The 25,449-nt window shown below is 44.7% G+C and overlaps 1 protein-coding gene across 9 annotated transcripts in view; it reads right to left on the bottom strand.

Annotated features, from left to right (window-relative positions):
- The window catches only part of EVC2 (EvC ciliary complex subunit 2), a 188,209-nt gene that overhangs the window by 128,899 nt on the left and 33,861 nt on the right, over positions 1 to 25,449 (bottom strand). For all 9 annotated transcript variants that reach the window (XR_012434648.1, XM_065544758.2, XM_074039405.1 and 6 more), the window contains 2 exons: positions 14,189 to 14,323; positions 12,078 to 12,217 (listed from right to left, as the gene is read on the bottom strand). Coding sequence is in view for 8 of the 9 variants with exons in the window: in XM_065544758.2 (XP_065400830.1) it covers positions 12,078 to 12,217; positions 14,189 to 14,323 (275 nt within the window). In the remaining variant the exon portion in view is untranslated. The remainder of the gene's footprint in view (positions 1 to 12,077; positions 12,218 to 14,188; positions 14,324 to 25,449) is intronic.

The following is a 25,449-nucleotide window of genomic DNA, read 5'->3' as shown; positions in this document are numbered from 1 at the left end:
TGGATAGATGGACAGATGGGTGAATGGATAGATGGAAAGATGGATGAATGGATGGATAGATGGAGGGATAGATGGATGAATGGATGGATGGATATGGATGAAATGAATGGAGGAATGCATGGGTAGGTGAATAGATGGGTTGATAGATGACTGACTGGCTGGACGGAAGATTGGATGGGTAGATGAAGGATGGATGATAGATAGAGAGATGGGTGAGTGGATGGATATATAGATGGATGGATGACAGGTGGACAGGTGGGTGAATGGGCAAATTGATAGATGGGCAGATGGGTGGATGAGTAGAGAGAAGGATGGATGGATGAATAGATGAATGAAAAAATGGGTGGGTGAAAAAGATGGGTGGATGGATGCATGGGTGGAAGGACAGATGAGTAAATGGATGATGGATGGGTGAAAGAGTAGGTGCATGGGCACATGGGTAGGTAGAAGAACAAGTGAATGGGTGAGTGGGTAGATGGATGGATGGATTAGTGGATGAATGAATGATTGATAGGTAGGTAGAGAGATAACATTTGAAACCCTTATTTGAAAAGGCAAATGTGCTCTACCTGAAGGTTAGATGATGATCATAGGAAACAACTGTAGGATGGAAAATGTATAGGTGGCTTTAGAAATGGAATAAACCTTGGATGTCAGCTAAGTCACCTTTCCAATCAAGACCTGGGTTTTCTCAATATCTTCTCTGCCAGGCAGTCCCCAGCCTCTGCCATGTGCACCCACCACAATGGGGAGCTAGCTGCCCCTCCAGGCTAACTCCCCTTATAGAAGAGCTTAGAGAAGCAGAAAGGCCTTCTTCATAATTAGCTGACATTTATATCCCTAAAATTTCCATCACTGCCCCAGTTTCCACTGTCTTATCCATGACAACCTTGCAGATATCTGATGATTATGATCAGGTGAACACAAAATATCACCAAACCAGGCTAAACAGCCTTAGGCTTCTGACACGGAGTCTTGCAGGCCATGGTGGGGATTTGGGTTTTACCAGGGAACAGGGTAAAGCTGGTGAAGGCTTTTCAGCACAGGTGGCCCAACCGGATTCACTGAAAAGGTACCTCTGGCTGGTGTGTGAATGGACTGGATGGTCAGGGATAGACGTGAAGTTGGTGGCAGAGGCCAAGAAAGAAATGGCAATGGCTGAGATTCAGGTGCTGTTGATGAGATGGGAAGAGGTGGAGAGCTCCAGGAGGGAGAGGGGAGAAGTCCTACGTAGGGACCAGTGTGCAGGTGAGGAGAGGCTGCATTAGGATGGCACCGCAATTCAGCCGCCTGTTTGTAGTAAACACCATGTTTACCACATGTGACACTGTATAAATGGATTTCTGGTTATGGACAGATGCACCCTCTGGGAATGTCAGCTGCCCAGCACTGAGATGGAGAACTGCATGTGTTTCCTGTGACTGCTGCTGTAACAAAGTACCACAAAGTGGGTGGCTTCAACCAACAGAAATGTGTCACTCGGAGACCAGAAGGCTGAGATGAAGGTGTTGGCTCATGCAAACGGTAGGCAGCTGTGCCAGGAAATTAAGGTCCTCAGGAGCATCCTCCAGCCGGCAACGGCTGCTGGTGGATAAAAACCCCAAGGTGAGGGAGGTAGCAGGGAGGGTCTGCAGCCTTAGATGAGGATTCTTGTGACTCAACTTTGAACCAACTAGAGGATGCATCTTTGGGGTACTCTGCTCTCCTGCAGAAGTTCTCAAACTATTAAACATCAGAATGTACAAGAACGATCTGAAGATACAAAATGCAGCTCCCCAGGCCTGCTCTCAGGTTCTGGTTCAGAAGGTGTGGCTTAGGGAGATGTACTTGTTTCCTAGGGTACTTTCCTATGTAGCCAAGTACCATCAGCTGGATGACTTAGAACAACACTTATTCCCTCCCAGTTCTGGAGGCCAACAGTCCAAAGTCAAGGTGTTGGCAGGGATGGTTCCTCCTGCAGGCTGTGAGGGAGGATCCGTTCCATGCCAGCTTGGTGTTGCCAGCAACCCTTGGTATTCCTTAGCTTGTAGCTGCATCATTTCAGTGTGTGCTTCTCTTCACATGGTGTCCGTCCTGTGTCTATGTCCAGATTTCCCTCTTCTTATGAATATACCAGTCATGTTGGATCAAGGCCCACCCTAATAGCCTCACCTTAGTGAGGTTACAACTGCAAAGATTACACTTCCAAATAAGGTCACACTCACTGGGCCCAGGAGTTATGACTTCAACATAGCTTTGTGAGGGGACGCAATTCCACCCATAACAGCAACCCTGAAGGTACTGCAGTCCCTCTCCATCCATGACAACATCCAAGTAGAAATGGGTTGGCCATCCATTAGGCATACCAGAGACTATTCCTGCCCTAGCTGAGAATTTGGGCCAGATGACCACTAAGATCCTGTGCAGTATCCAGATTCTAAGATTCTGTTTTCCTGGGAAGGTGAAAATTGCTTTATCTTCAGGTTAGCTCTTAGCTCATGAGCTGGGAAAATGTTCTCTCCCCTAAGAAAGGTAAGGCCCTGGTAAAGTCTTTTCCTCTGGAGAGAAAAGGGGCATTTGGTAAAAACGAGGGAAATCTGAACAGACTGTGAACTTTAGCTAATAATAATGTATCAATATTGGATCATTCACTGTAACAAATGTAGCATGCTAATATAAGACATGAGTACTAGGGTAAACTGGGTAGGGGAGATAATGGGAACTCTCTCTGTGTTCTCCTCTCAATATTTCTACAAATCTAAAACTGTGCTAAAATATAATCTATTAAGTAAACAAAAAGTAGAGCTGGACTCCTTAGTATGTGCCTGTTACAAATGAGGCCCACCCTCCCTTCACCACTGAGATGCCAAGAATCTGGAGCTGCAACGGGAACTTGAAACAAGAGGTTGAAAACAGGCCGTGCCTGGTGGTTCATGCCTGTAATCCCACCACTTTGGGAGGCCAAGACAGACAGATCACCTGAGGTCAGGGGTTCGAGACCAGCCTGGCCAACATGGTGAAACTCTGTATGTGCTAAAAATACAAAAAGTAGCCGGACATGGTGGTGTGTGCCTGTAATCCTAGCTACTCAGGAGGCTGAGGCAGAAGAATCGCTTCAACCTGGGAGGCGGAAGTTGCAGTGAGCCAAGATTGTGCCACTGCACTCCAGTCTGGGTAACAGAGTGAGACTTCGTCTCCAAAAGAAAAGAGGTTGAAAACAGCCTATATATCCTATAGGGAGAAGAGGGAGCCTGGAGTCAGTCCTGGAGCCCAGGGAAGGCCCCGCGGCAGAAACTGCAATTTTTGAGGGGTCTCTCAGAAGCTCCTCTTTGAGAGAAGAGGGGCACACATGAATTTCTCTGGGTTCTGGAATCCACATGCCAGAGCAGACCTCTCACTGGAGATGCCTCTTCCTTGCATTTACATCCTTGAGGTTTCAACTTAGCAGTCAGCTTTCCCTAAGGCGATTCTGCCCACCTACCCTTCCCTTGCATTTCCAAGGGTTTCCTCCAATCCTTGGTGGGCAACAGCAGTGCAGGCCTGGAGCCCAGGGGCATCACTGCGGGGGTGGCTGGAGTTTTGCTGATGTTTTCTGAATTCCACCCGGTGCCTGGAGTGAGGAGAATCCTATGGACTGTGCCGTTGAGGAAACCTGGAACCCAGGCTTGGCCTGGGCGTGCGGGGCATGGTTAATCTGTGTCCAGGAGTGCAAGAGCACCATTCCAGGCCGCTGAAGGAAGCCACTCTGTCATTGAGTCAGGCCCCGCTGGCCATAACTGAGCAGAATGAGCAGTTGGGGACGGAATGAGACACATGCTGAGTGTCACGGGTGGGGTGGAAGCTGCCATTGCAATGGTGGTTCCACCTTGCGCTATACCCTGCACCATGCGTCTCGGCGCATGAGCCCTCTCTCCCTGTAGACAGTGGGCATGGACAGGCTCCCTGCTTTTCTTGGCTTCCTCCCCAGCACCCAGCCTACATCATGCCTAGCGCTGAGGGAGAGCACAGTAAACACTTGCCAAAAGAACAGAAGGTGTTTGTCAGACAGAACTCCTCAAGAAACCCTCACCTTGCTGGAAGGTGACAGTGAGAGTTGCCGTGGGAACCCAGCAGGCGTTCCCTCTGCTCTGCTCTGCTCTGCTCTCCAGCGGCCCCTTTACAAACTCCGTAAGAACCCCGCCATGTCGGGTGCTGCACAGGAACCCACCACCTGTCAGGAAATCCAGAAGCGAGGATCCAGTTTGAGGACAGGGCTGCTGTCCACCTTAGCTGACCTTTGCTCCTGCCAACCATCTGGTGCTCCAGGTGAACTCTGATACTGATCCTTCCAGAAAGGTAGAAGGGCCTGGACACGGGTTATCTGTATCATGGGGCTGGAGTGAGGAGAGATTCAAGGGTCCACAAGGACCTTCTTTCAGAGAGTAAGGCCTCTTCCCCACCACCACCCACGTGTCCAGTCTCCTGCACGTATTCCTCTGGCACTCGTTCCCCCTGCTGGAAATGCCCCATGCACATTCTGACAAGTCTTAATGGCCCTTGAGACCCAGCCCAGACGTGCTTTCTGTGGTTCACCTGGTGCCGCCAGGCCTGCGCCACCAAAGGGACAGGATTTGATATGGGAAACAGTCACAGTCCGAGCATCACAGACCGTGCTGAGAGCCTCGGAGGGAGAGCACGCACGCACAGTCCCTGGCATGGACCAAATGCTTAATCCATATGGAAGAAGAAATGGAAGGAAGAGAAGGAAGAGAGGGAGGAAGGGAGAAAGAAAAGAAGAGAGGGAGGGAGGGAGGGGGTCAGAGTTTTAAAATAGCTTAGAACTTGGAAGGGAAAGAGATGGGCATTATTTTTAAGCCTTGAAAAACTGACCACCACCCCACAAGGACCTCCAGTGGAATATCTCACAACGGGTCATGAAGTGAGATGATTCAATTCCAGAAGTATTTCCTGAGCATCTGCCATGTGCAAGGAACCATGTCTATCCCACTGAACCCTGAGGGAAGCAGGGGAGGTGGGGGAGCTGCGCTCTGGTCTCAGAGAAGTGCTGCCTCCACGCAGACCTCGGGCCCTTCCCTCTTTGTGAGTCTCCTCCTGCATGATCCAAGAAGAATCTCCACCAAATGGTCTGCAAACAGCCAGGAAGCACCAGAGGATGTCCCGGCCTTGGAGTCAGAAGACCTGGGTTTGAGCCCTGGACCAACCATTGCTGATGGAGAGGTAACCGTTCCCAGCATTCCCGTGTCTAAAAACACCCCTCAGCTCCTCGGAAACATTCCAGAAACCATTCTCTGACACACCCCTTCGAGTCCTCTAACCCACTGACCTCCTCCTTTTACTTCTTCTCAAGGCCCCTCAAGTCTCCACTTCCTTCCTCATCCTCTTGAGATGTTGTGATCACTTCCACCCAAAGATTTGTAGCCCTAATTCCTGGAACCTGGAAATGTGACCCTCAAAGGGAAAAGGGCCTTTGCAGATACAATTAAGTGAAGGATCTCGACACGAGGAGACTATGCTGGATTATCCAGTAAGCCCTAAATCCAGTCCCGAGTGGCCTCCTAAGAGAGAGGCAGAGGGAGATTTCATACATACAGAAGAAGGGGAGGCCACATGCAGGCAGAGACGGAAGTAAGTTGGCCACAAGCCAAGAAGTGCTGTGGTCTTGGAAGCCCCAGAAGCTGGAAGAGGCAGGAACAACCCTCCCAGAGCATTTGAAGGGAGCATGGCCCTGCTGATACCTTGATTTCAGCCCAGAGCAATTGATCTGGGACTCTGGCCTCCAGAACAGTGACAGGGTGAGTTTCTGTTGCGTGAAACCACCAAGGTCAGGGTCATTTGTTACAGCAGCCACAGGATACTAATATAGCTAAGTCCCTATCCCTCTCCCTCTCACCTGGAAAAGCTCTCCAGGCCAGCTCTGGTCCTGGCACCGGGGTAAGGTCAGCACTGCATCCCATTGTATAGATAAGGCAACTGGAGTCACCAACGCAGTAAGTGGCAGAGCTAGGACTCAACCCCAGCAGTCAGGCCTGGGTTTTAACCACTGGGCTCTATGCCATGCCCTCCAGTGGCCTCCGTGCCTCCATCCAGACCACTGAGACCACTGCAGGCGAAGGCACCTCGTCCAGGCAGGGAGGCCCACCAGCCTCACATGGGCAGTCCATGCTGCTCAGCAAGTCTGGGTTTCTCTAGTAAGCCCCCTCCCCATGGTCAGGACTGTTTCACACTTTTCTACATTCCCACCTTTTCCTCCCCTGTTGTCCTCACCTTGAACTTCATTGAGAAGCATCTGACAGGTTCATCCCATGTTCTCTCCCCAAGTCACACACCTGCTACATCTACATAGACTCTGCCATCCTTCCTATCATGACAGATGATGGCCCAACTCTTGTCCATTCCTTCCATCAAACAGAGTCTCCCTGCAAGGGTGTCCCAGCCACAGGACATCCTTGGAAGAAGCTGGGTAGCCTGAAGGACCACATCACATCTGGAAACATGTTGTGTTGTCTTCTGGTTTCAGTAATGCTGCACCTCCTCCTAGTCTTTGCTATCAAGTACCTTATAGCCTCAAGTTTTCTCTGCAGGTGATTTTCAATTATAGCATTCCACCAAGTGTAATGTGTACCTACTGTGTAGTGGCACCTGCTGTGCCAGGCACTGTTGGAAGCACTGGGGATGAATCAGCGAGCAAGACAGAAGGTCCCTGCACTCACAGAACTTACTGCCCAGGTGGGTAAGACGAAATACAACAACATTAATTTGAAAACATAAGGTAGTTTCCGGCAGCCTTGAGTGTTGTGAAGAAAATTAGAATTTCAGGATAAAGAATGGAGGCAGTGTTGCTTCAGGGAAGGCCCCTCACTGGCTCTAATGACTCTTCAATCTCTGTGCCATCTACACCTCCCACCCTGGCCTGGTCCTCTTTTGAGTCCTCAAATGTCCACATCCCTTCCTACCTCCTATGCATGCTGCCCACTCCAAAATGCTCATCACCAGCTCTCAGCTTAACAAGCCTCCCTTAGAAGCATCCTCTCCAAGATTCTTTAACAGAGCCCCTTGTCCCTTCATAGCTCTGACCACAGTGTAAAATCAAAGAATTAGCAGTGTACGGAGTTGTGTGTGCTTGTGTAAGCTCTATAAGGACAAAAACCAAGACACTTGCTAGTGTCCGGCAAACGAGAGTCTTGGATCTACCACAGTGCTTGGTGCAGAAGGAGCCCTCGGCAAGAATCTGTTGAATTCATCAATCCATTAATTACTTTTTAAAAAGTACTGCATGATGAACCAGCAACCCAATCAAAGAACAAGTGAACAAAAGAATCTTGGATGAGTTGTTTAATTTCCCTGGGCTTTAGGTTTTTAGAGATGAGGAACAAAATCATTTCTCTAAAGTGTTTACAACGAATAAAAAGAGTAGAAGTTGTAAAAATATACCATATGGTTGGCACATAAAAAACTACTAAACACACATATTTAAAAGCCTCAATTCGACAAATACTCATGAAACACTTACTTTGTACAAACACAATTTCAAGACAGTTTAGAGGCAATGTTGGTAGCATCCAGAAAGAGTCCTAAGCTTGTTCTAATAATAGAGGAAACAGACATAGATCTGAACTTCTTTTTTTGCCTTACTTTCTTTGACTCTCTGAAACATCTAAGCTCAGTCTTTTTAAAAAGCTGTTCGGTCAATAGAAGAAAAGATTGAAAACACTCAGGCCTAAGCCAAATCCATTACTACCTGTGTGACCTTAGGCAAAAATCAATAAGCCTTTCTGAACCTCAGCTTCCTGGTCTAAAACGGGAGAGTTGTGAGAATTAAATAAGATCACAGGCGAGAGGTGTGTGGAGTGGTCAGGCCTAGAGTAAGGCTGGAGCTAAAACACGATCAGCACTCCATGCCCCTAGAAGCTTCCAGAACCAGCTGGTCCTGCCTAGTTCCTCCTTCCTCCTAGTCCCAGCATGTGCTGAGACTGAGTCCACCTCCATTATAGCTACAATCAAGGAGCCTGATAAAAATCAAAGGAAACAGTCCTTCCTCAAATCCTCTCTGTAAGACAGCCTATGAATAAGCAATGTAAAAACCACCACGCACACCTAGGAAATGCGCCTCGTCAAAAATAACTCAGCAGGATAGAGCAAAGTTATGGCTCTGATGGGGCTTGAAATGAGGGGGTAATCAAGTCACCTAATGGCATATTTCGAATCCCAGCTAAGCTTCATGTTAGAATTACAAATGGGATAACTGATTTGCCAGAGAAAAATGCTATTTTTAGTGGGGAGTGTATCACAGATTTCCACGCATACTAAGCTCCTGCCATTCTGAGTGACATTTTCTTTCTGGGAGCATCTAAGCAGGACTATACAGCAAGATGGAAAGATTAAAAGTAATTGGCAATGCTATAACTGAAAAAAAAAAAAAAAACTGGGTTTCTAAAACTAGTGTCCAACCACAATGCCTGAAACAGAACTGGAGTTCAATAAATATTGAATGTGGGACGGGAGGGAGGATGGGAAGCTGGGGGAGAGGAAGAGAGGAATGAATTTGGGACGGGAGGGAGGATGGGAAGCTGGGGGAGAGGAAGAGAGGAGTGAATTTAGCTCACAAACTGAACACTCTCAGTGCATGCTTGATAATCAATGCTAAACACTCTTCAGGCAAAATAAGAGAAGCTCCCAAGGAAAATGAATATAAAATTCCAGAGGTGCAAGAACAAAACCATTATAAACTTCAACATTCCTATTGTACTCAAGCATCAAGACTGGCAAACCGCAGTGGCTGCTTATAATTTCATATAATGTAGGGATAAAGACTGGGCTTCTTATGCCCCATTACTTTTTGAATAAAAAACAAAGACAGGAGGATTAATACTTTCCTATTTTAAAGTACTAATTACTTTAATCGGAAAGTTATGGAGTACCACATACTTGCAAATTAAATATCCAGGTGCTGATTGCATGATCCAAATCTTTTCACTCTACTTGTCATTTTCATGTTTTGTAAGAAAACAGATTTTTAGCTCTGAAGTCATTTGATAATTAGCTGCTCACACCACTTAATATAGTAAGTGACATTTATGAACCTCTGCCAATAACTTCGCCTTCCACTGCTCGTCCATTTCTCCCTACTACTTCAGACAAGGTGGCAAATTTTAATTTGTAATCCTTGGCATTCTGATTAGGGAATTAAGTGAAAATGAAGAATGGCATCTGGATGGCTGCACAAGGCTTAATTAACCAAGCCATACAACTGGCACCCAGAAACGGATGAATAAGCCCTGACTCCCCTCTTGGTACAAGGTCAGCCCTGCACTTACGAGGCTCCAGGCCTGGCTCTTCACCAGGCACCCAGTGAAGAAGGAGCACCCATTCAAACAAGAGGGGAGTCCCTTTCTTCTGAGAACAGTCATTGAGCTCACAAAGTGGAATGAGTCAGACATAGCGGGGCTCTTCTCTCAGGCCAGTAGGTAGTTGCTCCTGAAAAGCATGACACAGAGCTGCTTCTGGTTCTACCTAGGATCTACGTCTTTGTGTCACAGGACACCATTTCTCGGACCCAGGGAGGATCAGGAAGCTGCTCAGTTTTGCTCCCCAGGTCTCCCATGTTCAGTATGCTTTCAATTTTCTTGAGAAAGACTCAAGGAAGGGCAAATCACCCTGACCACTTCTCTTTAGGGTCTGCTAATCTGACCAGGGCTCACAGCAGCTATTCGCATAAGGACACGTCCCTATCACAAGTCTCTTTCACATCATTACACATGACAGTATCCCGAGGCTCTAGGTTATGGGTTCCCTGTTTGAGAGATGAGAAAACTGGGCTCAGAGAACGTCTGTAAATTATAAATGTGCCTGAGCCTAAACAATGAGGAAGCTCAAGTCCCATTCTTCACTCACCAGATATATTGCTGTGGGTAAACCTCTCAACCTAGCTGAGCCTCAGCTGCTTTGACTGTCAAACACTGAAAATAAGATGCCATACCAAAAAGCAGTATGATGAGCACCAAATTAAATAAGGGGTGTGCACATTTCTAAAAGTGACATAAACATAAGGTATTTTATCTGAAAACATAAGGCATTATAGTTTATCGTTATCTTGATGATTCCAAATTCCCAGAAATTACCCTCCAGTGGGCAGTGAGTGGACAGAGAGCTACAAATCTTGAACCTAGAGTAAAAAAGGTTTCCTGTAAATGACATCCAATACGAAGAGTTCACATTTGGCCCCATTATTAATCACCAGCAGTCTAACAAAAAGCATGTTAAAATAAAAATAATCAGATACAACCAAATAAGAATTTGATCTGGGAGAAATGAAGCCCAGCTTTGAATGATCTCAATCTCTGATTGGATTAATATAATCCATAATTATGCTACTAGCCTCTTAGAAGAAGATAACATCACCCTCGTCCTCAGATTGTCTTTTCAACTTCATATACAATGTCTAGCACATATTAAAAAATACACAGAGATATGAGACAAGAAAACATGATCAAACACTGAGTGTATGCCAGATAACAGACACAGAATGAGGGTACAGATAATAACGTCTTCAGACAGCGACTTTAAAATAATTTTGTTTGAGAGTAAATTAAAAAAATAAGATTGAGATTTTTGGCCAAAAAAAAGGAAAATTAAAGAAAACATAAAGAAGTCATCTTAAATATCTGTTGAAAGGAAAAAAGGAATGGTAAGGCCATGCTGATGAACCTTATCTAGTTAAGGTTACCTATTAGACTGTGAACCATGTGTCCATCCAGGAGAAATCTTGAACAATGATTAAGAGCCTGGACCACGGAGCAGATGATCTGAGTTTAAAACCTGACCCTATCATTTACTAGTATACGCCCTTGGGCAAGTGACTTAACCTCTCTCAAGTTCTCATCCATAAGATGTTACAGAGAGCAATACCTACTTCATAGGCTTGTTAAGAGGATTATATGAGTTAGTTCTGTAAAGTTCTTAAACAGTGTCTGGCACTATCTGCTATTGCACATAGGAAGTATGATGTTAATATTCATTAACTACATAAGAAGAACTGAATTCAGTTCAGCATACAGTCACATCACCTGGTCTGGCCTTTCTCCCCTGCTGCCTCTTCTTTATTTTCTATACTTAATACCCCAATCTGCACATCAGCCACACTTGGCTACTGACATCTCACCAAACGCACCTTGCCCCCTTCACATCCTTACATCTGCCCTTTCTTTCCTCTGTCTGAAAATCGTTTCCACGCTTAATCAATTTGGAAAGCTTCTTCATAAGCTTTCAGAATCAATTCAGATTCTCTCCCTCTTAACTGAGTACTAGACTTAATACCTGGATGATGAAATAATCTGTACAACAAACTCCTGTGACATGAGTTTACCTATATAACAAGCCTACACACATATCCCTAAACTTAAAAGTTAAAAATAAATAAAAAATTTTTAAAAAAATAATTAGTTCAGCCCGGGTCACGCCTGTAATCCCAGTACTTTGGGAGGCCGAGGCGGGCAGATCACGAGGTCGGGAGATCAAGACCATCCTGGCTAACACGGTGAAACCCCGTCTCTACTAAAAATACAAAAAAATTAGCCAGACGTGGTGGTGGGCGCCTGTAGTCCCAGCTACTCGGGAGGCTGAGGCAGGAGAATGGCGAGAACCCGGGAGGCGGAGCTTGCAGTGAGCCGAGATCGCGCCACTGCACTCCAGTCTGGGCGACAGAGCGAGACTCCATCTCAAAAAAAAAAAAAAAAAAAAAGTTCAATGCCACCTCCTCTGGGAAGCATTTCTATGACTTTCTCAGAAGTAATTACTTCTTCTTCTGTGCTCTGCCAGCCCTGACCCTCCCATTAGCATGGTAGTCACCCAATTTTGTGGTCACTTCTGTTTATGTTTCAGTCTTTCCCACTAGATCAGACTTCCTTAGAGCAGGAAGTATGGCTTCTACACTTCTTTTCCTAGATGCCAAACATTCAGTGCACAGCCGTTGTTGAATTATGACTACAGAGTGACAAATGATTAACTGAATGAATGAAATATACTCAGTGTTTGGTCTTACGTCACTGTCATTAAAACATTCATCACATCTGTGGAAGTATAATGGGATTTAGAATTCTTACTCTTCTAAGGCTTGAAGCATGCTACCAGGGTCCTCGGAAGACAGAATGTCTATCATTTGGTCGTTAAGGGAAAGGTCCTCATTCACGCCATCAGCTGAGGTGAATGGCAAGGGTTCCAGCTTGCTGTCGTACTGCCAAACCTTCAGGAGAATTGCAGAAATAATAATTGATTAGGCCTTCTTGTAAATTCCATGTGCTGAGAAAGCCAGGAGGGAAGGCCAGGGGTCTGCAGTCAGAGTACCCAATCAGCCACACCACTGGAAACACGGTAAACTGAGACAAACTTTTGCAAATGTCCCTGAGCCTCCGTTTTCTCTGCAAAGAAATGGGATCGTAATTCCAATAGCCCTGCGTGAGGACATTGTGTGAGTAAAGTGGAACAATGGAAAGAAAGAACTTTTCAACCTGTAAGACCTATAAAATATTTCACTGTCATCATCTTTATCATTATCAGGTAGAGGAGACCTCACAACGGGTATGGTGGACCTCGACATCAGAGATCTGGTTGGTTTCTAATCAGAATACAGGATTGGGCGGGGCATGGTGGCTTACACCTGTAATCATAGCACTTTGGGAGGCTGAGGTGGGTGGATCACTTGAGGTTAGGAGTTTGACACCAGCCTGGCCAACATGGTGAAACCCCGTCTCTACTAAAAATACAAAAATTAGCCAGGCGTGGTGGCAGGCGCCTGTAATCCCAGCTACTCAGGAGGCTGAGGCAGGAGAATCGCTTGAACCCAGGAGGTGGAGGGTGCAGTGAGCCAAGATTGTGCCACTGCACTCCAGCCTGGGCGACACAGGTGAGACTCTGTCTCAAAAAAAATAAAGAAAAAGAATATAGGACTGTGAGCTGGAAGTGACATTAAAGATAACTACGCCCAACCCTCTGATTGGATAAGAGATAGATCTGTTTCGTCTCCAATATCATTAACACTGCAAAAATGCATGATAGTTATAGCTAACCTATACTAATTCTTGTCCCTGTGGCAGATATTATTTTCAGTGCTTTCCTTGTGTTATCATGAAGCTGTTACCACAAGGAAGTGTTGGTGCCCCCACTTTACAAATAGGAAAACTGAGGCTCACAGAAGTGAAATAACGTTATTGAAGGCCACACAGCTCAAAAGAGTCCGGTTGATTTTTGATCCCAATCCAACTCTGAAGGCTGCCTTCTGTTTTACAGCAGACCACTGACCACTACTATGCTGGCAAAAAAATAAAGAAAAATGTGAAAAGAGTTCATTCTGCGATGCCAGGAAATAAGTACTGCAAGGGTCTTTAGGCCTTAAATCAAATTCATACTCTTGCTTCCCTCTGTGCAGTTCTCATGATCTGCCCTAATCTCTGGGAAATGAATCCTGCTCCGACATCAAAGCAGCAGGGTGTGTTTAGTTCCTCTGATTGATAACAGCTTTGGGAGAATCAGTACAAGGTCTGATTAGATGGGCCGTTTTTCTTCTCACTTTTGCCCGCCAAGGAGACTGTGGGCTGACCTCATTTTGAAATGACAATCCTCTCCTCCAAGAAGCAGGGACAAAATGCATAACAGGCTCCTCACCTAGGCTGGGGTGGAATTTTCAGCCTCCAGGGAGAGGGGGTCCCCAGAAGCTGGGTCCCAGCCTGTGCCTGGCCATGTTAAGCAAGTTGTTTAACCTCATGGACCTCAGTGTTTTCAAGCTAAAGTGAGGGAGAAAGATGACATATGTTCCTGCCAAGGTGGTACACCTCTGGGTGACAATGAGTCACAGCAGGGGCCCTTACATAGTTGGTTCTTTGCCATGTCCCCTCCTTGAGCACTGCAGTGCCCACCAACCCAAGACCCACCAGCCAACACCCCCAGTCCTTCCCTGAACGGTTCATCCCGTCACCCCACACACATCCCGTCACCCACACTCATCCCGTCACCCCACATGCATCCTGCCACCCCACACACATATCCCATCACCCACACTCATCCCGTCACCCCACACACATCCCGTCACCCACACTCATCCCGTCACCCCACACGCATCCCGTCACCCCACACGCATTCCGTCACCCACACGCATCTTGTCACCCACACTTCAACCTCACATCCACCATCTTCCAAACCACCCTCAGGGCAGACTCACCCGATGTCTGGTGAGCATGCTTCCCTTCAGACACTGATAGTGAACCATGAGGAAGAGGGCAGCCCAGGTCAGCACAAGGGAGAGGAGGAAGGCAATGAAGAACCCCGCTGCATGGAGGCCGTGGTGCGGCAGAACCTGTGGAGACAAGAGGAGAGCAGGATTCATGCATGGTCAGACTGCAGGTCTCCCAGGCCACACAGATGATCCAGTGTCAGAGTAGACCAAGCAGGGAGCCAGGGGACTCACTTGCATTTGAGTCCCGCTCTGCCAGCTGCCAGCTGGCTGCCTAGAGGCCCTCACTGGTCCTCTCTGAGCCTGAATTTCCTCAGTGCTTGACAAGTCTTTCAAAGAAAGACCTGAGGCATGGTGATTTGCACACAATAGTGCCATCCAGCCCCAAGCCTAGCACATCACAGACACTCAAGAACGTTAAGTTCCCAAATCAAATACATGATAATCCGAAGGATTCGTGGCATTTTTTGAGAATCATGGGCAGAATTTTGCAAAGGCCAGAGGAAGAACCCATGGCACCCTCACCTTCCCACTACACTCTATAACTTTAAATAATTAAACCCCAAGTTTTATGGTATTACACTTAGAGAAAATCTCTTGTCTTCTGACTAGTGAGATTAGTGGCCCACACTTAACTCCACCCCTCCTTCCCTGCTTCTGCCTTCCAGCATTTATTAGGTTTATAACATATATATTTTGTTCTGCAACCAGAATTCTGATTATTGTTTATAGGTTAATTCCAGCAACTATAAATTTTAAAAGACAATATTATTATGATTAGGCAAATGTTGCTTACTGCAGAGTAAAGTAATTGGATCCAATCCTGTGTCACTAAATATCTGCCCCTCAAAGGAGTATGTTCCTAATTCAGTCCCTTTTCTCACACTTGATCAATGATTTCAAATCAGGCTACATTTTTAGTTTGCTTCAGTGTGAATTAGCATTTCCTTGTGTGACTTTTTGTTTTTCCTCAAGTTTTTCACGGCCTATCTTTTTTCTTCCTAGCATAAACCCATGTTCTTAATAATACTATCTGTTACAGGGAGTCAAATTTACTTTTTCTTAAAGTCATCATTCCCAGAGTTCTTTGACTTTCTGATTTAATCAGACCTGGCTACTTTCTAGGTTTTCTGGTATCATAGAGAGATTTTCTTTTTCTTCACTGCCTTCTATATTGTCACAGCATTACTCATTGAAGAAAAACTGTTTCTTGGATCCGATTTCTTCCTTTTTCTTGGATAATTCTTTATTATTTTGATGAAGTATCCTAAGTATCTATTTATTCTCAAGTAAGTTTGTTTAGAGAAGATATTCTTTTCTCACATCTAGCAATACTGTCACTTAGTTCTCAGTTTGATTGATAGTATGGCTGGCTACATAATTCAAGGCTCAAAATAACTTTCCCTCAAAATGCTGATGGTGCCACTCCACTGTCTTCTGACAGAAGTGTGCCTGATAACCTTTTGAAAGGATCTGTTTTTGTTTTCTGGGTGCTTTTTAAGATTTCCCCCTTTTCCCTATAGTTCTGAATATCCTACCATTTAAAAGAAGATTTTTGAATACATTTCTAATAATATATAAAAAGGCTTATATACTAATGTAACTTTACAAAAAAATACATACAGTATAATCTCCATTTCATTAAAATAAAAATAATGTGCATATATACATATACTTGTGTAAATTATAAAGAAAATCCTCCAGAATTTTATTTGAATGTAATTTCTTGACGTTTTTCACTTTCTTTATGCTTGTTTTCTAATATTTCTACAACGGGTATGTATTACTTGTGTAATAAGAGACAATAATTATTTTTACTACTATTATGATGATGATTATAAAAAAATGTAAAGGCAACTTTGATAGATGAAAATCACCCAGACTGCTGAGGCTTTGTCAACCCAAATCACAACTCCACTTCTTCCTATTTTCAATCCTGCTCCTTTCCGTTTCCTTTTATAGGGGGTCACTGATTGTACCAAGGGTCCCCAAGGCCACCTGCATACAATCCCACTCACAAGTATGGTTTATTACAGCAAAAAGATACAAAGCAAAGTCAGAAAAGGGAAGAATGTAGTAAAGTCCAAGGTAAACAAGACACACGCTTCCAGACTCCAGAGGAGTCACAAAATACATGCTTAATCCCCCCAGCAAGGGGTTGTGACAACTCATGTGAAATGTTTTCTACCAGGGAAGCTCATTAGGGACTCAGTGTCCAGGGTTTATATTCAAGGCTGATCACATAGGCACCCTGGCATGTACCAAAATTTCATACTCCAAGAAAAACAGCAAGTAATCAGCATAAACTATACTATATGTAAAAAACAGTTCAGGCACAGGGAGCCATTCTTATCAGTTTTCAGAAGATGGGAATCCTGCAATTCAAGTTTCCAGTCACCAGCCCAGGATCAATCTTGTAAGCAAGTTTTTCTAAGGATAGCAGCCTCCAGCTGGATATGCTAATTCTTCTCTGCACAATGGAAAGCATATTATACCCCAAACTCTGCATCAGCATCTGTCTCCAGAAAAGCCAACCTGTGACAATTAGTTTAATTTAAAATGACTCCAGACCACAGGCCACCGAATGTTTTGTTTAGGAGCTAGAAGACAATTAGCCTATTCCTCATTCTTGTGGCCACAATGCAGATTGTAGTCAAGGTTACATTTTTTCTGACAGACCAATGAGGCCACCGTGACGTTCTAGACTGTCAAAGTTAAGTTAGGTCAAAAATAGGAGCTTCAGTTCAAATGTTTATTGAAACCTGAATCGAAGTGTGATGTCACTTATAACTTGCCTTTGATAAATCAGCCTCTGTCCACAGAGGCTGTTATCAGAGACTATCAGAGAACCAATTATGTTTTCTTGTTCTAACATCCTCCTGATCCTAAATCTTGAATTTTGATTAGCACCAAAATGAAATGCAAGTACTCCATTTGTTCTGGACATGTCCCTCTGTTCCCTGAGCCCTGACTGTGTACGTACTAGACAAGAAAAGAATCGATAAGCTGAATAAACATAAATAACATTGCATGGAGGTTATGTCAAAATACTGATGGAAAGGAAACTAAAAAAAGTCTGTCTGTAAAAGAACACAGTAGTTAAAGATCAGCAATCTGTTTTCAAGATTGTTAATCCCCTTTACCTTCAAAGAAGGCAAAAATTTGTCTTTTCATCTTTGAGAAGAAGGAATGGGAGGTAAAGGGGATTAACACTTTCAATCACCTACAATACACCAACCTCTGGGCGAGGTAAATGTAGTGAGTTGAGTTGAGTTGTGCCCTCCAAAAAGACATGTTGAAGTCCTAACCTCAATACCTATGAACGTGACCTTATTTAGAAATTTTCTTTGTAGATGCAGTCAAGTTAAGATGAGGTCATACTGGGTCACAGTGAGTCCTAAATCCAATGATTGTGTCTTCACAAGGAGAGGGAGATTGTAGACACACACAGAGAAGATGGCCATGTGAAGATGGAGGCAGATACTGAGTGATGCAGCTATAAGCCAAGGATTTCAAGGAATGTCAAGGATTTCTGGAGCCACCAGAAGGTAAGAGGCAAAGGAAGATGTTTCTCCAGGGTCTTTAGAAAGAGCATGGCCCTGCCTGCCAACACCTTAATTTCAGAATTCCAGCCTGCAGAACTGTGAGAAAATTAAATTGTTGTTTTAAGGTACCAAGCTTGTGGAGATTTATTATGGCAGCCTGAGGACACTAACACAATGCTTCATAAACTTTATTTCATTCAATCTTCTGTAATCCCCGGAACACGTATCATCCCTGTTCTACTGATAGACAAATGGAGATGCAAAGAGATTAAAAAATTAATTGAAGTTCACAGCTAAAACAGAATTAGCTCTGCTGGACTCCAATGTCTACGTTTGCCCCACTAAAGCTGGACACTACTTACTGTCCAGGGGGCTGCATGTTTTTCTAAAATGTTTTTAATCCTAATCTCCCATACCATGGTAGAAGTTAGTTGTATGATTGACATTACATATGGGCAGCATCACTCTACTGTAAAAGGCAGGAAAAGAACTCTCTCGTATGTTCCTTCTCCCCTTCTGTCTCCCTGCCTCCCTCCTTCCTACTTCATGAAGTGGAAATGGACAGCTGAGTCAGGCTACCTCAAATCTCTTCCTCTTTCCACTTCCACCTTCTAAATCCACATCTTGAGATCTTCCTTTCATTTTGCCACAAGGGCATTGCCAAGAGAAACTGAAGAGTAGAGGTACTGTGGGCAGTTCAGTGGAGCAGGGTATAGATCAATGCTTAAAGTATCAACACAGTTGTGGGAATGGAAGCCTGGATCCAGGAAGAGGGAAAAACCAGAGCCAGTTCTGCAGATCCCATCACCTTTCACCCCCTTCTCTTACAATTCCTGCTTTCTGACACCAAGTGACAAGCAAACCTAGGCAGAGCCTACCTCCATGGGGCAAACCCACTCATGACCCTCACTTTCTTAATTTATCTGTTTTGTTAAATTACGCTAGGCCCTGCCCTGTCTACAATGCCTCTACTCTTCAATCTTCCTCAATGAAGAATGACCAAAGAAGAGTAAAATCTCAATATGTAATTTTATGAGGAGAAGGCTCCACATAATCACTACCATCACTATAATCATCACCAACATTAACATTACCACCATGATTATCAACATCATCAATATCCCCATCATCACTATCTTCACTATCACCATAATGATCAACATCTTCATTAACACCATCATGATCACCATCAGCAGCAGCATCACCATCAAATTCATCATCACCATCACCATCACCACCATCACCATCGCCACTTTCATTATCGACATCATCAATATCTCCATCATTTTCATCTTTACCATCACCATCAACAGCATCATGATCACTATCAGCAGCATCACCATCAAATTCATCATCACCATCACCACCATGACCATCACCACCATGACCATCACCACCATGACCATCACCACCACACTATCAACATAATCAATATCCCCATCACCATCATCTTCACATTGGCCAAAACCACCATCACTATCAACATCATCAATATCACCATCACCATCATCTTCACCATCACCATCACCACCATCATTGTCAACATTAACAATAGCCCAATCACCTTCACCATGACCATCACCACCATCATTATCAACATCATCAATATCACCATCACCATCATCTTCACCATCACCATCAACACCATCATCAGCAGCATCACCATCAAATTCATCATCACCATCACCATCAGGACCACTACCACCATTACCATAGCCACCATCATTATCAACATCAATATCTCCATCACCACCATCATTATCAACATGATCAATATCCCCATCACCATCATCTTCACATTGGCCAAAACCACCATCACTATCAACATCATCAATATCACCATCACCATCATCTTCACCATCACCATCACCATGATCATTGTCAACATTAACAATAGCCCAATCACTTTCACCATGACCATCACCACCATCATTATCAACATCATCAATATCACCATCACCATCATCTTCACCATCACCATCAACACCATCATCAGCAGCATCACCATCAAATTCATCATCACCATCACCATCAGGACCACTACCACCATTACCATAGCCACCATCATTATCAACATCAATATCTCCATCACCACCATCATTATCAACATGATCAATATCCCCATCACCATCATCTTCACATTGGCCAAAACCACCATCACTATCAACATCATCAATATCACCATCACCATCATCTTCACCATCACCATCACCATGATCATTGTCAACATTAACAATAGCCCAATCACTTTCACCATGACCATCACCACCATCATTATCAACATCATCAATATCACCATCACCATCATCTTCACCATCACCATCAACACCATCATCAGCAGCATCACCATCAAATTCATCATCACCATCACCATCAGGACCACTACCACCATTACCATAGCCACCATCATTATCAACATCAATATCTCCATCACCACCATCATTATCAGCATGATCAATATCCCCATCACCATCATCTTCACATTGGCCAAAACCACCATCACTATCAACATCATCAATATCACCATCACCATCATCTTCACCATCACCATCACCATGATCATTGTCAACATTAACAATAGCCCAATCACTTTCACCATGACCATCACCACCATCATTATCAACATCATCAATATCACCATCACCATCATCTTCACTATCACCATCAACACCATCATCAGCAGCATCACCATCAAATTCATCATCACCATCACCACCAGGACCACTACCACCATTACCATAGCCACCATCATTATCAACATCAATATCTCCATCACCACCATCATTATCAACATCATCATCACCACCATCATTGTCAACATTATCAATATGCCAATCACCTTCACCATGACCATCACCACCATCATTATTGACATCATCAATGTCTCCATCACCATCATCTTCACCATCACCATCACCATCATCATCAGCAGCAGCATCAAATTCATTATTACCATCACCACCATGACCACCACCACCATTACCATAGCCACCATCATTATCAAGATCATCAATAATCCCATCACCATCATCTTCACCATGACCATCACAATCACTATCATCATCATCAATATCACCAGCACCATCATCTTCACCCCCACCACCATCAATGCCATCATGACACCATCAGCAGCAGCATCACTGTTACCATTGTCCTTTCAGAGAACATGTATTATGCAGATACTAAGCACCAGGGATGGATCCAAGTGCTTTACATGTATTAATCCATTTAATCTCCATAATAATACTCTGTGATGGGAACTATTTTAACCCCCACTTTATAAATTATAATGTCATTGTAGAAATAAGCTTTTAAAATGGCCCAAGGTCACAGAGAGAGTAAGTAGTAGACCTGAGACTCACATCCAGCAGCTGAGGTTAGTGGCCTTCACACCCCACCTGCCTCTCCTAGGCTGGCCCTTTATCAGGAGCCCTGCATCGAGCCATCAAGGGTTTGTGCCACTGTTAACACTTTCATTCCCACTCTGGGTATGCAGCTCACCTTTTGGGGGTGAAGGAGTAGCAGCAAGGCAGATTTTGGAACTCCTGAGTCTCTGGCCAAAAGCCTTCCTAATCCTTTCAAACTTTAATTTTGAATTTTGTCCAGACCAGGCTTTATTCCCCTTTCTTTTATTTCTTTCTTCCTTTCCCTCTCTCCCTCCCTGCCTCTCTCCCTCTCTCTCTCTCTCTCTCTCTTTCTTTCTTTCTTTCTTAGATGGAGTCTTGCTCTTGTTGCCCAGGCTAGTGTAATGGCACAATCTCGGCTCACTGCAACCTCCACCTCCTGGGTTCAAGCGATTCTCCTGCCTCAGTCTCCCAAGTAGCTGGGATTACAGGCACCTGCCACTATGCCCAGCTAATTTCTGTACTTTTTGTAGAGATGGGGTTTCACCATGTTGGCAAGGTTTGTCTTGAACTCCTGACCTGATAATTCGCTGGCCTCAGCCTCCCATAGTGCTGGGATTACAGGCATCAGCCACCACGCCTGGCCTCAAGCAACATTTTAAGTGCATAATTCTTACATCCATTTCACATGTGCAGAAACCAAGGTTTCCTATAATTTTGTTTCCCTGAAACTCTCTATTGAAGTGGACACATCAAGTGGGCTGCCAGGACTTACTCCGTGTCTGGATATGACATTACACCTGCCTGACTCACAGGAGTCAATGGAGCCCTGTACTGGGTGCTGGAAGAACAAGGAGGAACCAAAGCCAGGCCCTGCTCAAGGAGCTCACGTCCCACAGAGGAATGAACAGGCAGGCAGATGCTGATGCCACAGTGTGTCTGGGCTGAGGCTGGGGAGCCTGGAGGACTCGGGGAGAGGGGGGAGCTCCTCTCTTAGCTCAAAGGACAGGAGAAGGCTTTCCAAGAGGTGATCCAGTGGGCAGAGGAGAATGAGCTGGGCCAGGGGGAGGGCGAGCTTCGAGAAGGACTGGCCTGAGCAGGGCCTGAAGCTGGCAAGAGAAGCAACCCCAGCCCAACGGGGCCTTTGAGAGCACATTAGGGATTTGCTGTGTCATCCTAAGGGAATCAGGGGAACAACTGAGAGGCTTTAAGCCATGAAGAAACATGGTTAGATCAGTATTTTAGAAAGATAACTCCGGCCGCCTTATGACTTCAGCCTGGAGGAAGGTAAACCCGGATGCCAAGAGAGAAATGGGGGGCATGAAAAGAGGCTGCAGGAGGCAACAGGACACGCCAGCAAAGACCATGGACTTTGGCCTTTGATGAGGGTTCAACTCTTAAATCCACCCTCTTCCACACTGTGGGAGGCTGGGTCTCCCCAGCTCTGAGAGGCAACAGGTCAAAAACAGAATTACCATACAACCCAGCAATTTCACCCCCAAGCACATACTCCAAATAATTTAAAACAGGTATTCAAACAAAAATCTGTTCTCGAATGCTCACAGCAGCACTGTTCACAATAAGCCAAACGTCCTGATGAATAAAGAACATGTGTATATCCATAAAATGGAATATTATTCGGCCATAAAAAGGAATGAAGTTCCGGTGCATGCTACAACATGGAGGAACACTGAAAACGTGATGCTAAGTGAAAGATGCCAGACACAAAAGGACACATACTGTGTGATTCCGCTTATCTGAAATGTACAGGGTCGGCAAATCCAGAGATAGAAGCAGAGGAGTGGTTGCCAGGGGCTGGGGGAGAAGGAAATGGGAAGTCACCAGTGGGCACCAAGTTTCCTTCCAGAGGTGAAAATGTTCTGGAAGCAGACAGTGGTGATGGCTGCACAACACTGTGAAAGTAGTAACTGTCAATAACAGTAAATGTTATGCTGTGTGTACTTTACCACGCACACACAAACAGTGCCTAATGTTTAGGGTTATGGTACACAGAAGTCAGTAAATCTGAGCCGCTATTACTACTACTGTTATTGGCTGGTGGGAAGGGTACAGACTAGGAGACAGTCAATGGAGTGTTGTGATGGAATGGATATGTAAGAGGCCAGACACAGGAGGAGCCAACAATGTCCCTGAATCCAGCTCAGGGGACGGGATGCTGGTAGCACCCACCGCTGCAGTGACAAGTCCAGAACCGGAAGTGGCTGAGAGCACCAGAATCAGCTCCACGTTAATCATACTTCTGAGAATCCCTTAAACATGCTGCAGCCAAACTCCACTGAGAATCACTGTAAGTTCAGATTCCAAAGAGCATCTTTACCTTAAACCTCATTGTCTAAGAATAAAGAAAAAGATGGTTATCCCGGCTTCCCATCCCCTAGAGTCTTCCTTACTTTCCTTCTTGTCTCTGGAAAAGAATCATCCACGATTACCACCCCTTTAATCACATATTAGCAGGAGCAGATGCCTTTGATGAATTCTGTCACTGCATTTATGAAGAGCGATGCTGGATAAACAGGCCTTTCAAAATGAATGCTTTAAATGCTCAGAATTCAACACCAAGTTACAAAAGCCTGATGAAGAATTGTTTACGGAGTTTGACTTCAATTATGTACTAAATATATTCATAGCCTTGTGGATGGCGAGATGCGAACATGTTAACAATGGTTCTCCCTGCTGGTGGGATTACGGCATGAAGCTATTTTATTCTTCCAACTTTTCTGTATATGGAGGGTGGTGGTAAGGAGAGGACATTTCTTCAAAATGCCCATAGTGGCCTTATATTAAATCCCACCCACCCAACCCTTCAAAACACAGAAAATGCTTGATGAACATGGGAGATGACGAATGTTTTCTCTGGAATAGAGTCTGCGAATCATTTACTTGAAATCTTTTACTTTGAGCTTGAGACCCAAGAAGCAGAGGGGTGAGTGGCTTGCTGGCCTTTGTCACACAGTCCTTGAGGGGTAGTCCTGAGGGCAAAGAGACCCTTGGCCTCCCAGCTGATAATTCTGGCAAGACTGAGATGTCAAAGGTAATCACAGGCAGAGACAATCACACCAACGCAGCTTTGCTAATTTACCAATCTAGCGAATAGCATCTGGAGCAGAGAACGCATCACACAGCATGATTCTGACTGCAATGGTGTTGAGTTCTGAACCTGGCCAGTTTCCAGAGCCTCTCTGGACCGGAGGTTTTTACTCTAAAATGAGAAAGTGGGACTAGATAACCTTTAAGGTCTCTTCCAGTTCAACAATTTTATTCTGATGTCAACAAAAATGGATTAAGTGCCATCCAGAGGACTAATCTCAACTTCACACAGTGCCAGGCTTTAATAAATGATCCAATGCATAGGACCGCAGCCAAGGGTACAACTAGCTGGCCAGGGGAGGGCTAGGGCATCACAGAGTGCAGATGCTGGTCAGGGTCCAGCAGGAGGTTTATAAGTTACCCAAAGAACAGGTAAGATAAGAACAGCATGTGCAAAACCAGAGCGTAATGGAAAACAAAGGCACCCAGTGGCCCTGGGAGATGGTTAGCAGGGATCAGCTTTCCTGACGGATCCTGAATGGGGGCGCCTCAAGAATAGAAAGCAGGCACGTTCATGTTTTAGGGAAGACCACTCCAGCGTGGACAATGGGTTGGGTAGGGAGTAAAACTGGAGGCACAAAGGATAGGACGCTGGGGCAGTCATCAAAACAAAAAATGCAGGTTAGGGCAATGGTTAGTGGGCTTGGAATGTCCACGGAGAAGGCAAAAATGATAACGTGCAATTGTGTGCAAACCCCCAAGCCTACAAATCCAACTCACAGGCACGTGATTTTGCCTACAGAGTGACACGGGCCACCACTGTGCTTCAAGGGCACCTCGTAAGCCTCATTTTTGGGAAATTATCATACCATAGATAGCTGTCTATTGTGGCCTTCCATCTCTTATAAATTAATATTAAGATTCTCTTTATATATTAAAAACATTAATCTTTTGTCTCTTACGTATATTACAAATATTTCCCCAAGTTACTCATTTATCTTTCTGAGTGCAGTTTTTAAATGTAAAGTTTGCAACTATGTGTACCTAAATCCACAGTTTTCTCCAGATCATATCCTATTAGCCCATATTTACTTTTTACAAATTGTTATATTTACTTAGATTTTAATCTAATTAGGAAACTCATTTTTGTCTTTCTTTCAAAAGACCCAGTCAGTTGTTACTAAATTCATGGATGATACATCCTCCTTCTCCCATTGGTTTAAAACATATGTGTAGATGTGTGTGTAGATTTTATCTTTTGTTCCACTGGTCTGATGTTTCTTGTAGCAGTCAAATGCTGCATTACTGTAGC

Source organism: Macaca fascicularis, chromosome 5, assembly GCF_037993035.2.
Source record: "Macaca fascicularis isolate 582-1 chromosome 5, T2T-MFA8v1.1".
Taxonomy (NCBI): domain Eukaryota; kingdom Metazoa; phylum Chordata; class Mammalia; order Primates; family Cercopithecidae; genus Macaca; species Macaca fascicularis.
The sequence above is the reverse complement of the archived record's forward strand: the minus strand, read 5'-3'. Positions and strand labels throughout refer to the sequence as shown.